We start from the raw sequence: 26,984 nt of genomic DNA on the forward strand, positions 1-26,984 counted from the left end.
GCTATTTGTATGTTTTCTCCTCCACTAGACTGTAAGCTCCTCAAGGTCATGCAGGGACTCACTTTTGTCTTTTTTTGTATTCCCAAGGCTTAGCCCAGTGCCTGGCACAAAGTAAGAGCTTTATAAATCTTTACCAATTAACTCCTCTTTATTGTTGTATGTCAAACCTAGGTCACTAACGCTAGCGATATCTCTGATATTAGTACTCATGCACTCTGTTTAGTTGTGCACAGTTGTCTATATTGGAAAGAAGAGACATACTGAACAACTGATGAGAAAACACCTCTACTGTGTGGTCTCACTTGTTATTTTGTTCATGTGTTCCAGTGTGAAGGACAACCAAATAGGCCAATATTATCCACTCAAGGGGAGCAAAGGTATGGTCTTCCATTGGCCAAAAGTATTTTGTCTACTTAGCTCATGCTGAGAGACCAACATGGATTCCATGGCAGTGGTCCATCGATGACAAAACAATTGTGGACCACTTGTTCAAGGAATGTGACAATGAAAGACAAAGATGTTAGACAGTGGCTAGAAAGGGCAGTATATATTCAAAGGTGTTTGTTTTTAATAAGAAAGACATATTTTAAGATGGCAGGGAGAGTATTATAATACAAAAATTAAGTGATTTCAAACACAGGGGTACTCCGTTTGTCAGTGTAAATCACAATCTGTCTGCAACTTGATGGATGATCCTCAAGATATGTCATGATCTAAAAAATGCATTTCCCAGTAGGCAACCTAGTAGTTTGTGAGCATTATGAATTTAGGAATAGACTTGTATAGTAGATAGATAGATAGACAGACAGACAGACAGACAGGCAGGAAGGCAGGCAGACAGACAGATAGATGACAAAATGTACATAGAAAAGTTTGCCCTTGGTGCACTCTTAACTGTAAACTATAGGATATATATATATATATATAAAGAGTGAGAGTGAGAGAGAGACAGAGAGACAGAGACAGAGACAAAGAGAAAGAGAGAGAGAGAGACAGGGAGCCGGAGAGAGGGGGGGGGAGGGGGGCCTGTGTGGTATAAGGAACAATTTGAGTTCCAGTTAAACTATTCATGTTAGGCTTCATTCTCATCTATAAAATTAAGAGCCTGAACTAGATGATCACAAAGGTCTCTGATTGCACACACAGACACACACACACACACATATATGCACATATATATATATATGCATGTCTATTTATGTATATGTGCATATAAATAAAATATAGACACTCATATATATTATATAGATATCTACATTATAGTGATAATTGATAAGAACAGCCCAGTCTGGCCAGTAACTTTCTGAAGACAATGAAATTGCTGTGTGAAGGAATGTCGATTTGTACACAGGATGGGGGATGGCCCAGCCAAAGACTTTACTTCTGAATTATACATATATACACACATATGAACAGATATATAATATATAGGCACACACACACACACACACACATATATATATATATATATAATGTAGTATGGATTATTTATATATGTATTGATATACATAAACACACAAATGTTTAAGATTTCAGTCTGACCCAGGGGTAATATTGCATTACTAAATTCACTTAAAATATAACCAAGTATGTGTACACATGCACATATATACACATAAATATATAATTCTATGTTTATTGAGGTCATTAAGATACTAATGCAAATTTCATTATTAAGGAAATCAGTTTGTAAGATAATTAGATCACTGAAAGCCCAAAGTAACTTCAATCTTGATTTTTTTCCCCCAAGTGATAGATGGAAGGAAGGGTGAGTTGTTTGCTACCCATTAACATAATTTAGGAGCAAGTGGACAAGTCATTTCACAACCATTCAGAGAAAAGGCATCACCACAGATGAAACTGTGCCCCTAAAGCAAAGGTAGTCTAAAAACAAGGCCAATAATATCCTACTACCAGCATAAGCTCAGAAAGTAGTTGTTCTAAAAAACCAGTATAATTCAGAGGTACAGTCTTGGGCTGGGCCATCCCCCATCCTGTGTACAAATTGACATTCCCACACATGGTAATTTTATGATCTTCAGAAAGTTACTCAACAGACTGGGTTGTTCTTATCTATTTATAAAAAAAGAAGTTCCTCTTTAACATACTTATCTCACAAGAGTTATGAAAGACCAAGTTGTTATTTTAAGAAAATTAAGCGAAGAATCTTCTTGTTGATCAAATATTTTAGTCATGTTCAATTCTTCGTGATTCCTTTTGGGGTTTTCTTGCAAAGGTACTGGGATGGTTTTCCATTTCCTTCTCCAGCTTATTTTATAGATGAGGAAGCTGAGGCAAATCAGGATTAAGTGATTAATTAGCCTTTGAGACAAGATTTAAACTTAGGAAGATTAGTCTTCATCATTCCAGCCTAGCACTCTCTACTTTGCCACCTAGAAGCCTAATTTTTATACAACTCAAAATTCGCTGGAAGGTTGGTACTCATGTATGGAATTCTGGCCATAAGTCTAGTGACTAGTATGAAATTTAAATGCCTCAAAGTCCCTCCTTCTTCTGTGTTATTTTTATACCTAAGGTTTAAAAAGGGGGGATTTATTATCAATGATTTTTGTATCAAAGTGGCTTAACCTCATTTTTATCTATAATATATAATATAATATACACTTTACTGTAATGAGTAACTCCTAAACTAGCTTCACATTTTAAAATGACTAAATATAGCATTTGTACCTGCAGAAAGAAGAGAAAAAATAATAGGGATTAACTATGAACACCACCATCCTCAAAAGTTCTAGCCTTCCTTCTCACAAAATCTGTACCTAGAGCTGTAAAGGAAAAATGAATTTGTAGAATGGATTGTTTTCAGTCTTTCCTCCTCACCTTCCAGTGAAAAGGGGACTTTCAGCAAGGAAATGCTAGGAAGGCAGGCAGTATGAAGGGAGAAATGCAGTGGTTCTTTGAGAATCTGTATATTGGATAATCAGCCCTTGAGAAATGAAGCACTGGCTGGAATATAAACTGCAAATGTTTTAGCCCCAGATAACAGTCTCTCTCCCCAGAAATGAAATTGCTGGGCTGATGGGTTATGCTTTGCAAACATTAAAGTACCATGTAAGTATCAATTTTTGTTAATTTCTACGTTCCCAACTCTGACACATATGAACTATGGTACCCTGAGCAAACTAGTGCAACTCTCCAATTAATGTATAGAAAGAAAGAAAGAAAGAAAGAAAGAAAGAAAGAAAGAAAGAAAGAAAGAAAGAAAGAAAGAAAGAAAGAAAGAAAGAAAGAAAGAAAGAAAGAAAGAAGAAGGAAGGAAGGAAGGAAGGAAGGAAGGAAGGAAGGAAGGAAGGAAGGAAGGAAGGAAGGAAGGAAGGAAGGAAGGAAGGAAGGAAGGAAGGAAGGAAGGAAGGAAGGAAGGAAGGAAGGAAGGAAGGAAGGAAGGAAGAAAGGAAGGAAGGAAGAAAGGAAGGAAGGAAGGAAGGAAGAAAGGAAGGAAGGAAGATAGATAGACAGACAGACAGACAGACAGACAGATATTAAATGCCTACTATGTGCCAGGCACTAGGAATATAAAGACCAAAATGAAAGGCTGTGCTCTACAGAAATTCAAATTCTGTGAAGAGACTATAAATTTGAAGAAGAAACATAGTGTGTTTGCCCATTCCCACGAATCCCTCATTCCCCTCTTGAAATCACAGTTGCAACCCCATTCCCCCAGTATCAACCTATTGTCTCTACCTTAAAGAGCTTGTATGGGGCTCAAATGAAATAATAAATGTGAAGTGCTTTGCAAACATTGAGGAAATACATATACATACATATCAGTTATTGTTGTTATTCATAGCTCTTGTCTCACAGACACAATTCATTTTTACATATTCCGATTCAATTATCTTATGAACCTGGACTCTTGACCTTGGCCCTGATATAGCATGGCAAATCATCCCTTTCTTTCAACCCAACACCCTCAGGGACTCATATGAAAAGTCAAGTCAGAAAGCATTTGTTAAATGATTACTTATGTGTTAGGCACTATGCTAAGTACTAGGGATACAAATATAAACAGAAAGATAGTCCCTGTCCTCAAGGAACTTATATTCTAGTGGGTGAAGATAGTAAATTTATGAAACTATGAGAAGAATGGGATAGATTAATAAATATGGGGAGGAAAAGAAATGGGAAGGAAGGAAGGAAGGAAGGAAGGAAGGAAGGAAGGAAGGAAGGAAGGAAGGAAGGAAGGAAGGAAGGAAGGAAAAAATACTCCCTTTATAAGACAATCGTACATAGAAAGTATACATAAAGAAATGTTTAGGATAGAGCCATGCTTTTTTTTCTGGACCATTCTTAGACTATATAATACTTTGATGTTCATGATATCCTATACTCTGATAGAAGGCGAAAAAGCCAAAAAGCTCAGCTTTTAGAGTCTCTTATAGTAGTCTTACTAGATTCTAGTTTCTGGCACTACATACACTCTTTCCAGGTTGCTAATTCTTGGCCCATTTAAAGAATCTCTATTGTCAAAAGGACTTCAGGTTCCAGAGACCATCTATTCTAAACCATACCTAAACTGTATTCTCCTCTATGAGATCACTCAATGAGTGGTCATCTGGCCTCTACTTGAAGTACTCCAAAGAAGGGGAAACTCACTACCTTATAAGTTAATTAAGTTTATATATTCTCATTTTTATAGCCTTAATGAACAGGAAGTTAGTTGTCTTATATGAAGTCTCTTGGCATTATCATTCACCTATCACTCTTAGTTCTGCTAGTGCCACTGACAAAGCAAATCTCATCTCTCTTCCATATGTTAGCTTTAAAATTTTTTGAGGAGAGCTATCAGGTCAGTCTTAGGATCTATTTCTTTGGCTCAGACCTCATGCCCTAAGTAACTGATCAGGCTGCATGGTGTTAATGATTTAAAGACCATTTATAACCATTAATCATGGATCACTAGAATGGGGAGAAGCTAAATGCATTGCACTCCTCTGGACTTGAATCACTGTAATATTGTCTCTCCTCAGATTTAGGTATACTTCACCTTGAATTTAGCTCTCTCTTATCTATGATCATTTCGAATGGATTTCTCTTATGGCTAGTTGCTTCTCTCTTCTTCCTTATATGTGAACACTCAGAACACAGCCTGACACATAGTGGTTACTTAGTAAATGTTTATAGACTTACCTTTATAGTTACAAAGTACTATCCTTACAATACTGAAGTGAATATTGAAAGTATTATGATCTCATTTTACAGATGAGAAAACTGAGGCTCAGTTTATCCAAGGCCATATAGCTAATGTCAATATAGTCATTTAAATGCCTGCTATATACCAGGCATTGTGCCAGGCACAATATACAGATATAAAGAATGAGACAGCCCTTGCTCACAAAGAACTTGCATACTAATGGAGACAAGCATATAAAAATATAGAGAGCACAATGACAAAGTGAATAAATATAAACATATAAATGTATACATATATACATACACATGCACATACATGTATATCTAAGACAGGAGGTTGGAACAGGTTAGCAACTCCAGTTAAAAGTAGATTCTTTGAAGTCCTTCTTACTTTTTCAGTAATTGAGCAGGGGGAGACAGGATCTACAAAACAAATAGCTTTTGTATCAGAACCTCATAAGTGGCCTCACGAAGTGGATGGTTACAGTCTCATTATCCTTATTTTATAGATGAGGAAACAGAGCTTTGGAGAGATAAAGTGATTACATGATGTCACATAACTAGTTGGTATCAAAAGTAGAATCTGAACCTAGTTCTTCCTGACTCCAGGTCCAGCCCTCTATCTACTTACCAGTCCATGCTGCTTCCACTTGTAGAAGAATAGAAAACCAATATTTAAATGAGTTGAAATATAATAAAATACACTTACTGTTAAAACATTGCAAAGCATAATTTTACCCTTTTTCAGTCAATCTTGTTAAGGTTCTTTTAGGAATCTAGAATCATCCCTTTTGACCAATTTCTACTATCCAGTTATAAAGATGGAGATGGAGAAGGTTCAGGAGATTAGGATGAATATATGCAGATTTCAGAACCTCCCCTAGGTGGCATTGTTTGTGTTGATTAGGTCTTACTTCATCACAATATTCTGAATACCACCTCCCCTCTGAATATGATGGAAAGAGTCTAGAACCCTGTATCCAACAGCCCTGGAAAGAGCAGCTTTTCTTCTATACTGAAAGGAATTATCTTGGGGGTTTCTGTTTGTTTTCTTTGTGTCTCTAGCACTCAGCCCAATATTTATACATAGTGCTTAATAAATGCCTTTTCATCCATTCATTCATTTACATCCCACCCAAGACATTGTCAGCCATATAATTCATATTCTGTAAATTCTTATAAAGTATAGAAAAGTTCCATACAGACTGTTTACTCAATCAAAATTTGCTGCTAGTAAGAATGTTCTAAAAAGGGAAAGATGGTAATTATGTAGTAGATAAAGCATGATTCCCTAGTCTCCCAACTCATGCCTCTCCCTTTTGAGGGGCAGCATGGTACAAAGGAGAAATCTCTGGAGTCAAAGGAGCTGAGTTCATGTTCCACTTCTTCTGCTTACCATCTGCAGGACTTTGACCAAGTTTCTTAACCTACATGGGCCTGTTCCTTTAGCTAAAAAAAATGAGAAAATGAGAATAGATGGCTTTGGACACATAAAAAAGAAAATCCATTTTATTTAGCCATGATATGGAAAGGATGCTTAACAAGGACACAGCAGTAATTCAGTTGATCATAGCTTTCCTGCCACTGTTCATGGCCATGCTAAAATACCAATTTAGCAAGATCACATTTCTTAATTTGCTTTCATTCACTTGGCAGGTACTCCATACCTTTCTTTCATTCTATGTCTCCCATGTCTGAAGCAATCAACTTTTTCTTCCTCCAATGCTTTCCTGAATGTTTATCTCCTCTACTAAACCTTCTTTTGAATTAGTAGATTGTAGTAGTGAATTCCTTCTCATTCCACACTACTACTTGATAAAGGAAAAGATATGTGTGACATTATGGTATTCAGTGTACTTCATAACCCAGTGGAATGCCATTTTTTTTCTTTCAACAGAAAACCCTGAGATTTGGCTCACTGACACACCCAATTGCCCACTGTTGTTGTTTAAATTGTTGTTATTGAAATTTTTGAGATTATTTGACTCTTTTCACCTTTTTTCTCTGAATTTTTCGCTGCTCCCAGCTTATATGAGAGGGGGAAGATAGCCACTTTTCATTTCTCTGAAACCTTTGGATGTCTTTTGATCCCTGACAACATGGGAGCCATTTGTTTTTTTTTTTTTTTAAGTTTCACTTATTATAGGCAAGGAAGACACCATAATAATTTAAAAGGAAAGTCCTTGCTAGAAGTCCTAGGTTTCCACACCAAGCCCAAGAACTTAAAATTTTCAGAGATCTCCTTTGTGGTCTTCCATGCCACCTATAGGGAAGCTGGTTTCACTGTCTTTTTACCTTCCTTTTATGTTCTTCGTGATACCTTTTTTCCTAGGTTGACCAAAGAACTATATACTTTTGGAATTGGCAGAGACCTCATTAGTCATCCAGTGGGTCATCCTTGACCCAAATCATGAACTCCATCTATAACATCCCAGATAAGTATTTATATAGTTCTTTTTAAATACTCCTGGTAAAAAGTAACTCATCACTACATTCCCGTACCCAAGGAAGCGTATTCCATTTTGGGATAGCTCTACTATTAGGAAGTTCTGGTTATTTTTCCTAATATTGAGCCAAAATCTGCTTCCCTATATACTGATCTTAAGTGTCCCTTTACAGGGCCACCAAAACAATTTTCTGCCTTCTTCCACATGCCAAACTTTCATAAATTTGAAGAAAATTATCATGACTCCCTAAATGTTAGCAATAACATTTGCTTCAATTGATAAAAAAAAAATTTTCTTGGCATTTCCAAATATTCTTAAATTCCAGTTCTTCTTTAAGTCTTCTCCATGCTAAGCAGTCTTTTCCCATTCAACCATTTCCCATACAACATCATTTTAAGTTTCTTCCCCATCCTGACTGCTTTTATCCAGTCGCCCTTATTCTACCTTGTCAGTATCCTTTATGAAATATCACATGCAGAAGAGGACCACAAAATGTTATTTTTGGCATTAATAAAAGGCTTTATAATTTGTAAAGTACTTTACACATATCCTCACAACAACCCTGTGAAGAAGATACTATGGGTATTATTTTCCTCACCTTCCATTTGAAGAAACAGAAGTCCCCAAAAGTAAAGATGGTATGTCTCAGAAATAGGATATGGACCTAGGTCATCTTGTCTCTAGATACACTACACTGCTTCTTACTGTGAACTGAACATGTAATCTGATCAGGACATAGTCTAGCAAAGATTATCACTTCCCTCAGTCCATGCCCTATAATGGTGTCAGAGTAGTTTGAGATCTCAAGACATGAAGACAGATACTCCAACCCTAGATATTTTTTAAGTAAGCTGCTGACTGGCCATACCTCCCCATGACCAAAAATGATAATATTTGCATACTATGATGCCTGGCATGCATATTCCCTTCCCCTTCTCTTCCCTTTAAGTGACTAAAATGGTTTTGTTATTTATTCTTTAGGGAATCAGTCCTGTCTTACCTTTGTGATCTCTTTTGAGGTTTTCTTGACAAAGATACTAGAGAGGTTTGCCATTTCTTTCTCCAGCTCAGATGAGGAAATTGAGGCATATGGGGTAAAGTGACTTGCTCAGGGTCTCACAGCTACTTTGTGCTTGAGGCCAGATTTGAATTCAAGGCTTTCTGACTCCAGGGCCATATCTACCATGCCACTTAGGTCCCCCATAATGAATCATATCAAGCTAAAAAGAAATGATATTAACTCAAGCCTAACCTTTTATCTGGAAAACTCAGGTTATAGAAGTGTCCCATGTCTCAAACTTCATAATCTGTTTTCCCAAACTCAGCTTTTATCATAAGATCCCAGAATCTTCACAGGTACATCCTTTTTACTTCTCTCACTCCTTGAAAGGCTTTTTTTCCTAAGTAAGCCACTCTGTCGCAGTTTATAATTGCCTTTTTCACCTGGTCATGGATTTGAGGGGGAGAAACAGATCACTTCCCAGTTTTCTTCATAGAAAGATACCCTAACCCATCTCAAGCCTCTGGATTTTTTTTCTCAGACCTAACCAGTCCTCCAATCCTGGTAGGTCTACCAGAAGCAAATCTCCTACCCAGATTCTAATTGCTGGTTCTGCCTTGGCTAGTAAAATTGCCTCTTATCTTTTGTAGAAGTGACATCAGGCTCTGTCACCTGGCACCATGAAACTAGGTTTCTATTTTTCTTCTTTTTTTTTTTTGAGCTTGCTATAGCTCCTAGTTTAGGTCCTTCTCCAAGACTGCACCCTACCATCTCTTTTGAAGCCCAAATTTAACTTGATTTTCTGAGTCAAGAGATACACACTAGGGCCAAAGGCCAAAGGTCATTTGACCTCCATTCCCTGCTACAAACCTTACGTTATCCCCTGTTTTTTCAATTCACCCATCTTTCCACTATAAATATTACACTGTTCATGCTTACAGGTTTCGCCAGTCAATCAATAAATAAACATTTATTAAAAGCTTACTTGGTTCCAGGCATGCTGATAAATGCTATAGCTACAAGAAAAGGAAGGGGAAAAATAGTCTCTGTCCTCAATAAACTTGCATTCTAATGGGGGAGACAAGAAGATATCTAGGTATAATACAAGATATATACAGAGTAGTTGGAATTTAATCTGGGAGGGAAAAGTACTAGCAGTGAAGGGAACAGGAAAAGCCTCCTGAAGATGTTGGCATTTGAGCTGAGTCACGGAGGAAGCCAAGAACCTAAGAGAGCATACCAGGCATAAAGAACATTTAGTCCAAAGACATGGAAATGGGAGATGAAGCATCATGGAAGAGCAATGGAAAGCAGGCCAGTGTAGTTGGAGCCAGAGTAGTAGAGAAGAGAGTAAAGTGTAAGAAGATAGTTATAGTAAGAAGGAGTCATGTTGTGAAAAAGCTTTAAATGCCAAACAGATGTATTTACATGTGAACATGGAGACAATGAACAGTCCCCATAGTTTATTGTGTTTATGAGAGCGATACTATAAAATCTACACTTTAGGAAATCACTTTGGTAGCTAAGTGGAAGATAAAGTGGAGTGGGCAGAGACTTTAGGCAGGAGCTCCAACCAGAGGGTTATTGATCTGAACTAATATGGTGGATGTACAAATGGTGAAAAAGAAAGCTCTGACAAGATTTGGCCAAGAATTGATAAATGAGAGCAATGAATAAAAGATGCCATTGAAATTATGAACTTAAATGATGGGGTGGATGGTGGTGCCCACTTCCCTGTCTCAAGAAGCTATGGCTAAAGGCCCATGACTGACTTGTTCCAAAGGAGAATTGTTCCCTGAGCTCCAGATATCTTTCATAGTCCTTAAGAATCTATGATTCCATCAGTATGTTTCCCCAGTCAACATAGATAACAACCTCTGTCTGGCTTAGCATACAGTCTTCATGGGTTGCTATGGTGGAGAAGATATCATTACCTCTTGGAAAATACAGGATGTCCCATGCACTAAGATTTTGGAACACCTTCTAGTCTGGTAATGGACTTCTCTAAGGTTATCTAATAATAGCTAAAATTTTTATGACATTTCTCTAGGATCATGTAATCTGAACTTCAAAATCAGTCTGAGGTAGGTGACATTATCATCCCATTTTACTGATAGAAAAACTGAGACAAAGAAATTAAGGAGGTTTCCCAGAGGCACACACTGGTAAAAATCTAAGCCAGGATTTAAGGCTAAATCCTCATAACTACAAATTCAAAAAGCCTGGTACTCAATCATATAGCCTCAAGGATGGTACTTGAATGACAAATATACAATCAGTTCATCATTGTAACTTGACTCAAAGCTTTTCTAGCTTGACAGGGTCTTTCAGAGCCTGTGATCCTATGATGTAATCCTAAGGTTCAGACTTATAAAACTCTTTAACTCTGCAGTGTGCACTAGCAGGATATTCTCCCCAGTCCAAGAGGGCATGGCTTAGTGTGATAAGGGGAGAAACAAGTATAAAATGGAAGATGATTTAACCCTATTAGTGCCTTTTGTCTCCCTCTGAGGCTAGTCCCTAGGGAGTATATCTGTCCCCTCTATCAGAGCTCTAGAATTCTCAAAACCCAGAAATTCAAGTTGATAGTGATAGTTATAAGATACCATTTTAATGGAATTCCCTGCCCAGGAGGATAGACTCAAAAGACTCATCTCCTTTAGATCAGTGATCTCAGTTCAAATCTCAGATGACCTGTCCATTCTTCAGGTGTAAGAAGTGTAATGACACCACTAAGCAAGCATTGTCCTTCAGGGCAAGTCATTGGTAAGCACCTACCTTGTGCCAAGTACTACACTAAGGACTGAGGATACTAAGGAAGTCAGTAGCATAGTCCATAACTTCAAACAACCATGTAGACATATAAGATATATGGGAAAAAATGGAGGCGATCTCAAAGGGAAGAGATCTGGTCTTGATGGGATTCAAGGAAGGCTTCTTGTTGAAGGTAGGATTTGAGTTGAGACTTGAAAGAGAGGAGGCCAAGAGGTGGAGATGAAGAGAGAGCATTCCTGGCATGGCAACCAGCTAGTAAAAAGACCTGAAATCAGGAAATGCGTCATGTGGGGAGAAGAGCTGGAAAGTCATTTTTGCTGAGCTGTACAGAAAATGAAGGAGATCAAATGGAGTCAAGAAGAAAAATCCAACAAATGTTCAATCTCATCTCTAATCTTATCTCACTAATACTCCTTTGTTACTCTAACCCAGATCCTTCAGAACCCACAGAAAGCCAGAACTCTAAGCAAACAAAATTATCAACAGCAAGAAGCCATTGTTCACATTTCCCCAGGCTTTTGCCATGGTCAACCTGTCTTGGAAATGGGGTCTCCATCCACATTCCTTTTCTGTCTACCCAATACACCTCACTATCCTAGCTGCTGCGGTTGACGATATATATGTTTAATTAATTCAGTTCTTACCTCCAACCTGTAAATAGTGGGAGTAGTGTCTTATTTATATGTTGGATAAATAACAAGGATTCCCCAAGAGATGCAATCCTGGTGAAAGAGGGTAACTGTAATTTTCAGCCATGAGTAATTGTGTATAATATAATCCTAAATGATTTTTTCTTCCGTAATTTCATTAGAGTTTAGAAATTTAATTAGATTTTGAATCACTCTGAAATAAAGTAGCAAAACACCCAGAGACTAAGAGCAGTGGTTATTTTGTCCTTGGAGGCCAGAATTCTTGGTCTCAAATTGGCATGTGTTCATTAGGAGGAAGTTTGCCGAACTTTTTGATATATTATCATCTTTCAGAATGGACTCTCAATAGGTCTTTGGAGAGCATTAGAGGAGCACACAATTATTATGCGCACTCTTCTTGAGGTTTAAGATCATCTGCCTTGCATATACTTAATAAAAATATGTCTCTAAAGTTGCTTAAGAAACTGTGCTTGATAGGAAAGATGTTCCTTGAATGCCCCAATGCTGTTCCTGGTTTATTAGCAACTACCTGTACATTATGATACAGTGAGGGGCTGTTTGCTTAACTTTAATGATTATGTAAGGTTGATGGTTATTTTTATTGCTACAACATACAAACTGTCATAGTGGCTGTAATTAGAGGTGAGCTCAAGTGCCACTCTTCCTACCCTTTGGGATTGGGAACAAAATATTTCCTTCTTGTAAACTTTTCCTCTGTGCAAAAGTTCAGCCCCCACCCACAAACCCATCCCCCCACCAATAATAATATTGAATGAACCATTCTTACCCTCATAGTAGGATAAGACTAAAAGAGAAAGACTTGAACACGGATACTTTTTTAAGCCAACAGCTTGTGGCTAATGAACCTGAAAGGAAGTAATATTTTTTCTGCCTCTAATGTCTATACTTGTGCAGTTCTCCAAAGGATCATTCCCTAGGTCTTTTCCCAAAGACCATCCAATTGGTACACTGAAGACAAACACTGTGAGGATTTCTCCTCTGTCTTTGCCACTTTCATTAATTGTATTCAGACACCAGACTTAAAGCCTGGGCTCCAACCAAGAGAAGTAGGCCAGTGGAACTGGGCCAGAGTATGTATAAGAGAAGGAAGGAAGTATAAGATAATAAAGGTAGGAAGGAAAAAAATAATCTTTTTTCTGTTACTTGCAGATGACAACTCTTCCATACCTTGTCATCTTCTGCAACTCACCTCTCTTAAAGAGCCATGGAATATACTGGAGATCTGCTGCTAGAAAAATCCATCAAAACAATAGGGGTACAAAGGCGAGTAGGGACATTAGAGCCAAAAAAATAATTATTCCATTTCAATGTCAATAAATTCCAGCAAATTCAATTTATATTGCACATTCTATAAATGAACTTATATTCCTGTCCACGAGGCAGTTTGTTCCTCTTGGTCTGGGTTTAGATACTCATTCTAGCCTAATTCCAAAGCAAATAGACAGAATTTCCAGAGAAAATAGGCCACTATCTTTTTAACCTGAAAAAAATTTGTTCAGATCTCCTTGAGTTGGGATCCAGTAAATATCTGATTGTTTCTCTCTTCTCTACCTTGTCCCTATTCCACCTCATGGTGGGCTGACCTTGACTACTGGTAGATAATAATTTCAGATAGAATCTTAAAATGGAAAAAAAAAAAAACATTCTCCAGAATATATGTATTTTTTTCCACTACTCCTTTGGATCTCAGAACTCCTACCCACAAAATTTTGGATTCATTGATTTTTGAGTTCCCCTCCAACTCTAATGGACTATGGTCTGGGGCCCTTTGCTTTTCTACTAACTAACTGCCTATGAATAAGTTACTTCTCCTACCCTCAGCACATCATTTTCTTCCACCATAAAAAAGAGGGATTGAGAAGAGATGAATTCTTTGGTCCCTTCCAGATATACAGTGTTTTTTGTTTGTTTTGTTTTATGATTCTTTTATATTTTGAAGTACGAAAATCGAAAATATAAATGTACATATAGATTAAGTCAATGAGTTACCCATCCAAGTACATTTCATAGTCTGGACATAGGCATGTTAGCCATTTTTTTTGTTTGTTTTTTACCTTTGTAGGCTGCTGGACATATCTGTTTCATATGGATCTCATTGTATTGTATACATGGCACAATGTCATCTGAAACTGGAGCATCTGGAAGTCTTCACCATTAACAGTGAGATCTCAGATCCATTAAGGAATCATAGTACAGAAATGTGAATCCCATCTTACTTAAGATGTACACTAAAGTTTCAAAGTTTATCTAATGTAATTTCATGAGTTTGCTTACTTTCATTTGAGATTTTGTTCAATATCATTTTATGCAAGTCATTTATGCATCATTAGTGTCAAACTTCTGCCTTAAGTTCCAATTGGGACACTTATCTGCTGTTTATCTCCATTCTTCTCACAGTTTCAAATGGAATATAGTGTTTTTAAGAGCGTCCTGTCCTAAGCACTGAATGTTTCTGAGGGGCTCTGAATGGGCTTTTCTTTCAGTGCTGATTATCTTCATTATGACTCCTCATGTGTTTCTGGATCTAGTATTATCATATGCATTTTTATTGAAAGTTAATCCCACAATTACTCATCAATTAAAGAAAACCCAAGGAAAAGGATGACTCTCTTGGAGAGTGGATTCATATCCTTAGTTGTTAGAGATCTGATTCATAGCCTTAGTTCCATTAGGGAAGAAGAGACATGAATCATTAGGTCTGAAAACTATAATTGAATGGCATTATGAAAATATCCCACATCTGAGAACAGCTCAAAGACTTCAAGTAAGGAAGATGTGAGTTATGAAATAGAGATAAAAGGAGAGAAAGGAGGGAAGGAAGGAAGGAAGGAAGGAAGGAAGGAAGGAAGGAAGGAAGGAAGGAAGGAAGGAAGGAAGGAAGGAAGGAAGGAAGGAAGGAAGGAAGGAAGGAAGGAAGGAAGGAAGGAAGGAAGGAAGGAAGGAAGGAAGGAAGGAAGGAAGGAAGGAAGGAAGGGAGGGAGGGAGGGAGGGAGGGAGGGAGGGAAGGAGGGAGGGAGGGAGGGAGGGAGGGAGGAAGGAAGGAAGGAAGGAAGGAAGGAAGGAAGGAAGGAAGGAAGGAAGGAAGGAAGGAAGGAAGGAAGGAAGGAAGAGAGAGAGGGAGTGAGGAAGGAAGGAAGAGAGAGAGGGAGTGAGGAAGGAAGGGAGGAAAGGAGAGATGGAGGGAAAAAAATAACAATTGATTAGATTAATGAAACCTATATCAGAGAAGTCTTGTTCTAAAGACAGGAAGAAGAAAGTTTGGGTCAATCCTCCAAAATTCAGAGATGAATTCATGACCCTGAAGCTCTGTTAGTTAACTAACTCACAGACTAATAATAATAATTAAAATGTATATGTCACTTTAAAGTTTGCAATGTACCTTACATATATTAATTCATTTGCATCTCACAATAATTCTGGGAGATACTTACAACAGGTATTATACCTATTTTACAGATGAGAAAGTTGAGGCATAGAGAAATTAAGGAATTTATCCAAGGTCACAGTCACAGATAGAGATGGTTCTTCATGACTTTAAGACCAGTACTCTCTTCAGTCTCCCATGACTACCCTCCTCACCTCTGATAGCTGGTTAACTCAAATGATCAGCAATGGAACTGTGTGATTCAAACAGGCAAACTTACCAATATTTGCATATTTATAAGTACACTGTATTTCTTAACCTTAAGTCAGAACCCATAAAAATTTAGTGTGAAATGACCATGCCTCAACAAGCTAAATTTACAAGATTGTAAGCATCCTGAAGGCAAAAGTATTTCTCCCAGTTCCCAGAATAATGTTGGGTAACATAATAAAAGCTTAACAAATAATATTTAAATGAATTCTCAGTTCCTTAAGTCCAAAGTCTCTACAAAGGTAGAAAGGAAGCCAAGTTTGTGCTAAATATTATCCAGAGATTAACAGGTGAGAAAGAGTCAATGACCCCATAGGGACTCAGGCTGGCATTGTCCAAGGACAATGCTTTATTCTAGGGACCTAATATGCAACTGGTCAGGCAGGCCAAAAATCCATGAGATACCTGATTCAGGAAGCAAGCGGGGAGGGAGGGAGGGACGGACAGGGGGAGAGAGAGAGAGAGAAAGAGAGAGAGAGAGAGAGAGAGAGAGAGAGAGAGAGAGAGAGAGAGAGAATCTCCCATGACCACCATTAGCAGTTTTTTTCAGTGAACAGGATCCAGTTTAGTAGTTCAAGTTTTATAATGTGATTTTGTGTTATACATTTGGCATTATTTCCTAGTTAGCATTGTATAAGTTAACTATTGTAAGCCTAAAAGTAATCTCATTTTAAAAATCTCAATCACCTACTAATTTAATTTAAATCATTTAAACAATATCAAAACTACCCATTGGCTTAGAACTTTTTCTCCTCAGCAAACATAATTTAGAGGAGAAAAGTACTAGTTAGCACAAAGAATCGAGACAACAGATAGAGGCTAATATGGTGGAGTGACTGCTCGATTTAGAGTCTAAAAGCCTGGGTTCAAAACCAGGTGAGGCTGTTTATTACCTGGGTGACTTTGGACAAGTCCTTCAATGAGAAGATTAGAATCCATGATTTTCAAAATCTCTTCCAGTTCAAAATCTATGATCCTCTGATGAAGTCAGTCATACAGTTGCTTCTGCAGGCCAGTGCTCCTGGCTCTATTTCATAATCACAGCACCAGCTCCCATTGCTCATCTCAGCTATTTGTTGGCATAGGTCCGATGGTAGTACAGCTCAGCTGTGAGGGCAAGCAGGCAGCGCATATAAGCACAAGTTCTCCAAAGGGCACCATTCTCCCTCTTAAGCTCCCTCAATCCAGCAGATCAAAATGAAGAAATGTAGAGTATTTACTCCTGCTTTCTGTGACCATACTGTCTGTATGGTGCCTGAGAGCTGGAAAAGGGAAAGAGAATAATTGATAATAAATGTGGAACTTCATTATGAAGAAGCAGAATAGTTGAGGGATATCAGATTTCCTTGCCTCCTTCCCTTTGGTTATGAGGTTGTTTCCCCTGCCTTGTGTGCTTGGTAGTGCTTCCAAGTTGTCTGAAATGTTGAGCAAAAATAAAATAAAATAAAATAAAGTGATTCAGTATAATAAGTCTTTTTCACCAGGGCAGCATAAGATTGACCTTGACAGAATCTTTTGAGCTATTTTCTCTCCTTAGGGCATGTTAGGGTCATCTGGCAGGACATGCTGACAGTCAGAGCAGGATCCTGACTTTAACCATGTGTGATCTTAAACCTAAGGGAACTTGGGCTGATATCTGGGGGAAAAAAAGCCCTATTAATAGATAAGACTACCCAAAGCATATTCTCCTGATAGAGGACTATGAGGTTATATATGAATTTGTTGTTCACTTGTTTTCAGCCACGTCCAGCTTTTCATGACCCCATTTGGGGTTTGCTTGGCAAAGACTCTGGAGTGGTTTGCCATTTTCTTCTCCAGCTCGATTTACAGAAGAGGAGGTTAAATGACCCAACAAGTAAGTGTCTGAGGCCAGATTTGAACTCCAGAAGATGAGTCTTCCTGACTCCAGGCCCAGAGCTCTATCCATTCTACCACCTAGCTGTCACACATGGAACTTCACAAAAATTAACCATGTATTAGGATATATTGTTATTTTTCAGCAGTTTTTCATCATGACTGACTCTTCATGACCCTATTTGCGGTTTTCCTGGCAAAGATACTGAAGTGGTTTGCCATTTTCTTCTCTAACTCATTTTATAGAGGAGGAAACTGAGATGAACAAAGTAAAATGACTTGTTCAGGGTCACTAAAGCTAATAATAAGTGTCTTATTTGAACTCAGGAAAATAAACTTTCCTGACTTCAGTCCTGATACTCTACTATCCCAACTAGCTTCTTCATTATATATAAATTCACATGAACAATACATTATTATGACTATTATTAATGAAAATGAAATAAAAGCCCTGGAAATTCCATCCATAATGAAGGGGAATTGGGAAACTTTTTGTGAAGTTAGAACCAGAATGTGGTACTAGGAGATCTTTGATACTATTTTCCAGGGCAAAATAACCTTCGGCCAGCCCCCTACTATCAGAAGCTGTGTTTGGAGGGGATTGGGCATCTGGAACAAATAAAAAATATGCTAAAGGATTTCCATCTGCTCAACTACTATTTGTCAATTCCTTCTTATAACTGTCAGCTCTCTGAGGCTGAGATAATTGAACAACTGTGGGAGATTCCTCATCTTAGCACTATAGCAAAGCCACACACATAAAAACAGATCTGCCCCTCACTAGCAGAGGAAACCATGGTTCTCCAATGATTTACCACATTTCCTTTCTGCCACTCCAAAAAACAGTTAGGAAATGCCTTTCACTTCTTCCTGCTCTTCATATTTCTGCTTCATTTGCTGAAAAGTTTCAGTATGCCATTTTTCCTGAATTTTCTTACTCCTTTAATGTCAAAATCCTACCTTCCCATCCACTCCCCAATTCCAACTTCCAAAGCTTTAGGAAATAGTGTGATTTTGAAATCAAAATGGATATTGCAAAATGTATAACAGAAGGGTCAACAAACAAACATGGCCAGTCCAGCTTTGCCTAATAGAGCAGGCAGATAAAGAAAGCACCTGAACCAATCTATGTCTACGCCTAAGAATGGTAAAGTCAGCATGGGTAAAGTGTCTAAGAGAAGCCTTTGTGTGGTATAGCCCAAACAATTCTTCTGGTTTATCTCATGGCAATTCTTTGGGTGGTGTTGTTATTTAGCTATTTTTCAGTCATCTTTGATTTGAGGGGACTCTTTTCTTGGGTTTTCTTAGCAAAGATGGTAGAGTGGTCTGCCATTTTCTTCTTCAGCTCATTTTCAGTCAAGTCTGATTCTTTGTGATCCTTTTCTGTACTTTTCTTAGCAAAGATATTAGAATGGTTTTCCAATTCCTTCTCCAGTTGATTTTATGGATGAGAAAACTGAGGCAAATAGATTTAAGTGACTTGCCCAGGATCAGATAGCTAGTAAGTAGCTCAAGCTACATTTGAACGTTTTCACTCATGACTCCAGATCTGACACTTTATCCACACTGCACCACCTAATTGTCCCTACATCAGACTGATTCTTAAAATTCTTTGTCCCAAATTTCTTTGTTTGTGAAAAATCTCTTTAAGGAACTGGACCCATAAGGATGTGGATCTGACATACCCATAGTCAGGAGATCTGAATTGATTACCTCATTACCCTTCATCTACACATTCCCAAAACTTTTGCATTACAAAGTAGGGAGTATGAAGTATTAGTATCTGATTTTTTTAATAACCAAAAGGCTTTAATCAGGTGTGATGGCTCATATTTTCTTGAGCCCTGAATAAAGCAATGGGATTTCAGAATGTGCTATTTTGGGCTTTGCCTCCTCATATGACCTTGGACAAACTTTGCCTTACTCTACTAGGGGCTCAATTTCCCCTCATTAATAAAAGAGAAATTAGAATAATTGAAAATAAATGTAACTTAAACAAGGATATAAATCATGTCCAAAATTCTAATTTAATGGATATTATCCACTCCTAAGGCTTTTGTATGAGGCTCTTCTTTATTAGAAACTTTCATGGACCTCAGTTTCCTTGTCTGCAAAAATGAGGGAATTGAGCTAGATCAGTTTTCTAAATGTTTTTGTTTCTGGTGAAGCACATAGAATTTTTCTCAGAAAAATGTTGTTTAAGGGAATAAAATAAAATATATGGTATACTTAAATAGTTATCAAGGCATTTTTTAAGTTCACAAACTCCAGATTAAGAACTCTTGGAGATGCTCTCTGAGATCACCTCCAGCTCAAACTGTACTTTCTTATGATCTTTGAATTTAAGTGTAGATGGTTTCTGATAACCCCTTAGCTCTACCCCTGAATGAGTGGTACCTATTTCTTCTCTGATGGCAGGAAAGGAGGTTTCTTTGTCATGAATAGTAATAAACCACAAAACACAAAGAATCTTCCCATTTCTGCTATCCTCCTACTTTTCACTTTGAAAAGACCTTCTACTCAGAATCTGTCACCACTGCTCCATAAGCCCATTTGCTGAGGTTGGAGAGTGTAAAGCCACCCACATCCTCATACACGCAATTTAGTCTGTATTTCTCTGTTAGTCACAAAAAAGCTACAAAATGAAATTGGTTGTCTATATATTTTCCGATACTCAGTTTTTATTGATTTTGCTCCAAATGTCAGGGCAAACCTTACAATTTGAAGAGCCAGCAAACTCAATCTCCAGGACAAGTTAGAGAAACTAAGTTTCTGATTAGATATTTGCAGTTTTCTATGTGATTTCATAAAACACAGAATAAGACCAATGACAGGGCCTTATTATCTAACTGTAATATCTATAACAACCACATCTCTGATTTTAAAAGCAGACAGCATGAAGAGAAACAAAAAAGTCCCATAACCTTCTGTATCAACAGTGACTTACTTTTACCTAGGATTGATCCTGAGTATATGTTAAATTGTTCCCAAGCAGCTTAAGTCTAGTTTTGTGGGACAGAATTTTTTCTTAAAAAATTAATATGCTAGATCTTCTAATCCAGGTATTGCTCAAACAAAAGTTTGCTAGTTTCTTTGGGGTTAAGAAGCATATTAATTGGGGCAAAGAGGTAGCTTAATGGATAGAGAGCCAGGCCTGGAGATGGAAGAGCCTGAGTTCAAATCTTGCCTCAGACACATCTTAGCTATGTGACTCTGGCAAAGTCACTCGGTACCAAATTGCCTAACCCTTAAGGCTCTTCTGCCTTGGAACTGTTACTTAATATTGATTCCAAGATGGAAAGTAAGTGTTGTTTTTTTTTAAAGAAATAAATTAATTACATTGGGAAATACCCATAATTTGTAAATTGAATCATTGCATCTGGCTATTAAATGGGATTTACTTAGCCTTCTTTGTCTTATGGATCTTTCTGAGAGTCTTATGAAGTCAATAGACTCCTCAGAATCATATGTTTTTCAATAATTGAAGGAAATGTTAAATGTCAATGGAAATAAAGATTTATACTTTCCTCCAAGCATCTTGGAGAATCTGCCCTTATGGGGACAAAACTAAAGGCACATAATCCTAAAGAGGGAGGTTGAAAGAAAAGTGGGAAGGGTATTGAAGAGGAAGTCAGGAGACTGGGGGCCATATTTTCATTCTGCCATTTACCAGCTACACAGCCATTGACAGAGCACTGATCTATATTAAATGAAAGGGCTAGACTAAATGACCTCAAAGATTCCTTTAAGCTCTGATAATCTGTGACACCCCAAATCGTATATTCTGCAAAGTTGTTCATATTTTTATGTGTTTCTGTCATTTCCTGCAATAGAGTATAAAAGCTCCTTGAGGACAATGACTTTAATATTTGTCTTTGTGTGCCTAGCCCATAGCAAATATTTAATAAATGTTTGTTAATTACCTACCTGAAAAAATTTGCCAAAAAGTCTTTAAAAATTGGATTCTGAAATCACGTACCCTACAAATCAATCCACATTGATGTAATGAGGGCAAACTGGCCCATAGAGAGTAGTTATTGGAGCATATAAAGAATTTTTCCACCTGGTTAAAATCCAAATGATCAAGTGGAAACTTGGGGACAGCTAGATACTGACCATGTATTATTGAAGGGTTTATACTCTGTAATAACAAAATATCTTTTAATTGGTTGTAGAGGAAAATCTGATTACTTGGGGGTTCCAAACTAAAATTCAGTGAGTATACACAGGGAAATTCCACTCCTCTGTTAATCTCTTTTTCTTTTGTGGCTGAGAAGAAATAGGACTACTGTGAACTGCCTTCAAAACAGAGGTAGGGGTTTGGGAGAAGGGAAAGGGAGAGTGACATGTTCCTGTCACCCACTCAGCCATGCAGCAATGAGCACCTGACTGCCTCGGTCTCTGTTGATGTTCTATCAGGAAGTTAAGTGACTGCCCTGGATCACACACACACACACACATCCATTATGTCCTAGAGACACTCCTCCATCCTTCTAAGGGTGGAAGTCCAGGTAAGATCCTGATGTTCCTGTGTATTCAAAACTGGTCAACAGGGAGGCAGTTCAGACTGGGTTATGGTTGATATTTTTCCACTAGCACCTTTCTCCTGAATTTCCTTTTGCCCTGTCTAGAGAATTCCTGGCAGGGAAATGATTTTCAAAGGCTTCCTTAGATTTGAGCATGGCCTGAGAAATGGAGCTTTCCTTACCTATGAGTTCCTTTATTTATAATCCTTGATTCTGAAATGAATAATGGACAGTTTTCACAACTCTAATTTGCATAAATAAAAAAAGTTGGTTATTTAAAAAGGGAAGGGTTAGACTAAATGATCTCTAAGGTGCCTTTAAACTCTGATACTTATTAATCTGAGGAAAACCTTAGTAAAAACTTTGCATCACAAATAGGACATTCACTTTTCTGGGGGTGGAGGGATGGTCAGGAAATGACTCTGGGATGAAATTAAGAGTTAATGGCCAGCCACATTCCTGAGCACAACTTCTGTTGACCACATCTTTAAAGATTTCCAACCCTGATTGACTTTTCACTTTCCCTAAAATAGCACTGGAGAAAGGACTCCTTGGGAGGACCCTCTAAAAATAGCTAATATACACAGTGCAGGATGTGGTGTCTGCTGAGCCCAACAATGGATTCAAACAGGTGCTAAAAGGGGGCTGGGGCTAGAGCCAAATGATGAAATAACATCACAGATGTTATTAATTCCACTTTGAACAAAACAGAATTTTTTTGTGAGTTACATATATAATGGATAAATCATTTAGTTCATATGTACATACATTCCCTTAGTGTATACCACATTGTGATGTTATTTTTTAACTCTTTACCTTCTTAGAATCAATATTGTTTATCAGTTCCAAGGCAAAAGAGTGGTTACAGGGATAGACAATGGGAATTGTGACTTGTCCAGGGTTGCATAGCTAGGAAGTATCTGAAGTTAGATTTGAACCCAGGCCCTCCTCTCTTAATCCACTGAGCCACCTAGTTGCCCCCTATTGTTGTTATTAATTTTTCTATATAACAATCCTACCTCCCCAAGTGGGCTGTGCACACATTAGATCAGGGACCTACCATGTAATCATCTACCATAAATGGTACCAGATTTGGCTCTAGCTCTTGCTATCTCTGTGACCATGAACGAGTCATTTGATTTGCTGCAGCCTCAGTTTCTTCATCTATAAAATGGAAGGAACACTGCTTATACTTACCCTGCTATTAACATTTTATCAATTGTGACATTGCTCTATAGATGCAAGTTATTGTTATATATGTATTCCTAGCATCTAGCATGATGGCCTGCAAGTGTTCATGATGATGCTATATTAGACAAATTCTACAAGAAAATAAAAACTCTAAAAAAACAGCAGTTCTCAAATGTGGTCCAGGGACCTCTAGGGGGTCCATAAGATGCTTCCAGGTGGTCCATGAAGTTAAACTATTTTAAAAATAATATTGCTATTTAAAGTCATAATATTATAAATATAAGTTGATATAACCCACATAAACAAAAGCTCTTTGGAGTTTGCCATAATTTTTTAAAGTATAAAATAAGTAATCCTGAAGACAAAAAGGTTAAGAATTATTAGTTAGAGGATTCTGTATTGGATACAGTATTATCACTGTATTTCAGGTCAATCCTTTTGCCTCTCTATGGTTTCCTTTCCTCATTCTGTAAAATAAGGATTTAAAAAAGTGACAGATGCATGTAGCCAAAGATATGGTATAGAGGATGGAAAAATAAGGTCAAGGTGTGCTTCAATGGCTGAGATCTATTTTGAACTCAGAACTAAAGGTTGGACAGGGCAAGAAAACCTTGTCCCAAGTACTGAAATTTAGTGATGCAATCACTTCCTCCCTTAGCAGCTGGTTATTAGCAACTGGACTATTGCCTTTCTGAATCTCAAAACAATTGTCTAAAGAAGGAAGAGCTTTCTTCTGTTTGGCCTTAACTTATTCTGCTTTGAATACACTTAAGTCTATTTTCTCCACTCATTCATTTTAGCAGCACATTTCTAAAAACAGTCCCTATTACAAATCTCATACAAACCTTTTAGGAGGTAAAGTTTCTGCAAATTTAAATTACAGTAGCTGATCACATCTACATTGTAGGCAACTTTTTCAGACTCTTCTCCAAAGTTCATAGCTCCATTTGCCTTATTAGATAAGCTTTTGCAAGTGAAATGCCTGGTAAAGGAAACTATCTAGATGTGAAACTTATTATCATTATAGCCTTAGCTCCCAGAGAACCCAATGAAGAAATAAACTTTGTCTACAAAAACCATTCCTTTCAAGCTTCCAACTCCTAAAATCCAAGTCCAGCAGAGGAGATTATTTCCAGAATAGCTTCAAAAGCTTTAGAATCAGCAAAAATGGCTTTAACACTGGAGAACCAGAGAGAAGATTAAGATGAGAGGAGTGGAGAGAGAGGATGTCAAAAAAGATTGGACTATAGAGAGAGGAAACTAAGAAGACTAAGGGGCATAAAGTGAGGGACCCAACCTCTTGGGAATCACCCCCCCTTTAACACTTATCCACAGTGACTAGCTCCAGTCCCTCAACAGGGCTCAAATATTACTCCTACAGACCAAGTTCTACCTGCTATCCTGTATGTTACATATTCTCACAACATTTCCTCCCAGAGTCAAGAGATATCATTATATACCTTCTCCCCCAGTCTCTTTTATAGAGGGAGCTGGCAGAGGAGAGAGGCTGAATATAGATGAAAGTACTTACTCTCTAACCCTGATGAATTTCTGCCCATCCCAGCCTTGACTTACTACTTAGTTCTTTCCCACTTCTGGCTTCATGGTTTCTCTCCTAATTCCTTCCCTTGCACCTAGTTTCTGCTAGCTTAAATTTACATCTAGTTTTGCAATTTGTTCTCTGTGTGACCTTCATCAAACCATGTTCTACTTTATGCCTCAGAAATCGCATTTAAAAATGGAATTAATATTCCACAGCAGTATTGTGTGGGTTGCCCAACCCAGAATTTTCATTCCACATAAATACCAAATAATAATTTAGAAATCGATAAACTAATTTGCTTCAAAGTTTGGTTATTTCTCAACTTGGCCAAATTTTGGATTATTGTTTTATGCTCTAGACCCAAAATGTTACCATTCTTTTTTACAAAATGAAAACTTTTTTTCACTCATCCTTAAGAGAAAGTTGTGAAGAGTAGCTAAAATAATGCTTCCTGAATGCTCAAGAAAAACAATTATTCCCCCAAAGTCTTTGTTTCCAATATTATTGGGTCATTTGGCCTTCTTTTGTAGTTAGGGATTTTGTTGTTGTTATTTCGTCATTTCATCATGCCTGACTCTTTGTTAACCTTTTTGAGGTTTCCCTGGCAAAGATACTGGAGTGGTTTGTCATTTACTTCTTCAAATAATTTTACACATGAGGATTTTCTAAAAAAATTTATTTAATTGATTAATTTAGAGCATTTCTCTAGGATTAAGAAATAATGTTTTTTCCCTCCCCTCTTCCAAACTCCCTCCCATATCCGATGCACAATTCCATTGGGGTTTACATGTATCTTTGGTCTGGACCTATTTCCATATTATTGATATTTTCACTAGAGTGATTTAGGGTTTATAACCCCAATCATAATCCCATAAACCCATGTGATCAAGCAGTTGTTTTTCTTCTGTATTTCTGCTCCCATGGTTTTTGCTCTGAATGTAGATAGTGTTCTTTCTCATAAGTCCTTCAGGAATGTCCTGGATCATTGCATTGCTGCTAGTAGAGAAGTCCATAACATTTGATTGTACCACAGTGTATCAGTCTCTGTGTATAATATTCTCCTGGTTCTGTTCCTTTCACTGCATCAATTCCTGGAGGTCATTCCAGTTCACATGGAATTCTTCCAGTTCATTATTTCTTTGGGCACAATAGTGTTCCACCACCAACAGATACCACAATTTGTTCAGCCATTCCCCAATTGAAGGGCATCCCCTCATTTTCCAATTTTTTTGCCACCACAAAGAGCACAGCTATGAATATTCTTATACAAGTCTTTTTCCTTATTATCTCTTTGGGGTATAAACCCAGCAGTGCTATGGCTAGGTCAAAGAGCAGACAGTCTTTTAGTGCCCTTTGGGCATAGTTCCAAATTGCCTTCCAGATGGTTGGATCAATTCACAACTACACCAGCAATGAATTAATATCCCAATTTTGCCACATCTTCTCCAACATTTATTACTTTCCTTTGCTGTCATGTTAGCCAATCTGCTAGGTATGAGGTGATACCTCAGAGTTATTTCCATTTGCATTTCTCTGATTACAAGAGATTTAGAACATTTTTTCATGTGTTTTATTGATAGTTTTGATTTCTTTATTTGAAAATTGTCCGTTCATGTCCCTTGCCCATTTATCAATTGGGGAATGGAACAGATGAGGAATTGAGGCAAACGGGGTTAAGTAACTCACCCTGGGTCACACAACTAGAAAGTGTCTGAGGTCAGATTTGAACTCAGGAAGATAAATCTGACTCCTGATTTCCCGATTCCAGGGTCTGTACTTTATCTACTGTACCCCCTAGTTTGAAGATGCAAAGACAAAAATGATAGTCCTTTCTTCATGAAGCTTTCATCTTATCTCCTTTGGAATGTTTTCTTCCCTCTCACTTGAAGAATATCTCATCTTTGTGGATGAGTCAAAAAATTGTAATTGCATGGCTGACCACATTGTTACTAGCAGAGTAGCCTGATTTTACATACCATTGGGTCCAGAGCTAGAACCAAGGCAAGGCAATCAGGGCTTTGCCCTGGGGTCCTGAATTTAGATGGTGCTGAGTTTAGAGAATTCTAAAAGCATTTATAGTTCTGTAGCAACGTAGAAACCATTGCGTGTAGTACCTCCAAGAAAAAAATAATAATTAGTTAAAATAGGATGGGGAAGTCGGGGTGCTCCAGGCATGGATTTTGGTACTTGCT

At 37.6% G+C, this 26,984-nt stretch overlaps 1 protein-coding gene across 4 annotated transcripts in view; it reads right to left on the bottom strand.

The window, feature by feature from the left end:
* The window catches only part of TMEM273 (transmembrane protein 273), a 185,667-nt gene that overhangs the window by 56,716 nt on the left and 101,967 nt on the right, over window positions 1-26,984 (bottom strand). For all 4 annotated transcript variants that reach the window (XM_056800885.1, XM_056800891.1, XM_056800887.1 and 1 more), the window contains one exon: window positions 16,572-16,940. In XM_056800885.1, coding sequence (XP_056656863.1) covers window positions 16,572-16,617 — 46 coding nt within the window. In that variant the 5' untranslated portion in view covers window positions 16,618-16,940. The remainder of the gene's footprint in view (window positions 1-16,571; window positions 16,941-26,984) is intronic.

Source organism: Monodelphis domestica, chromosome 1 (assembly GCF_027887165.1).
Source record: "Monodelphis domestica isolate mMonDom1 chromosome 1, mMonDom1.pri, whole genome shotgun sequence".
Classification (NCBI taxonomy): domain Eukaryota; kingdom Metazoa; phylum Chordata; class Mammalia; order Didelphimorphia; family Didelphidae; genus Monodelphis; species Monodelphis domestica.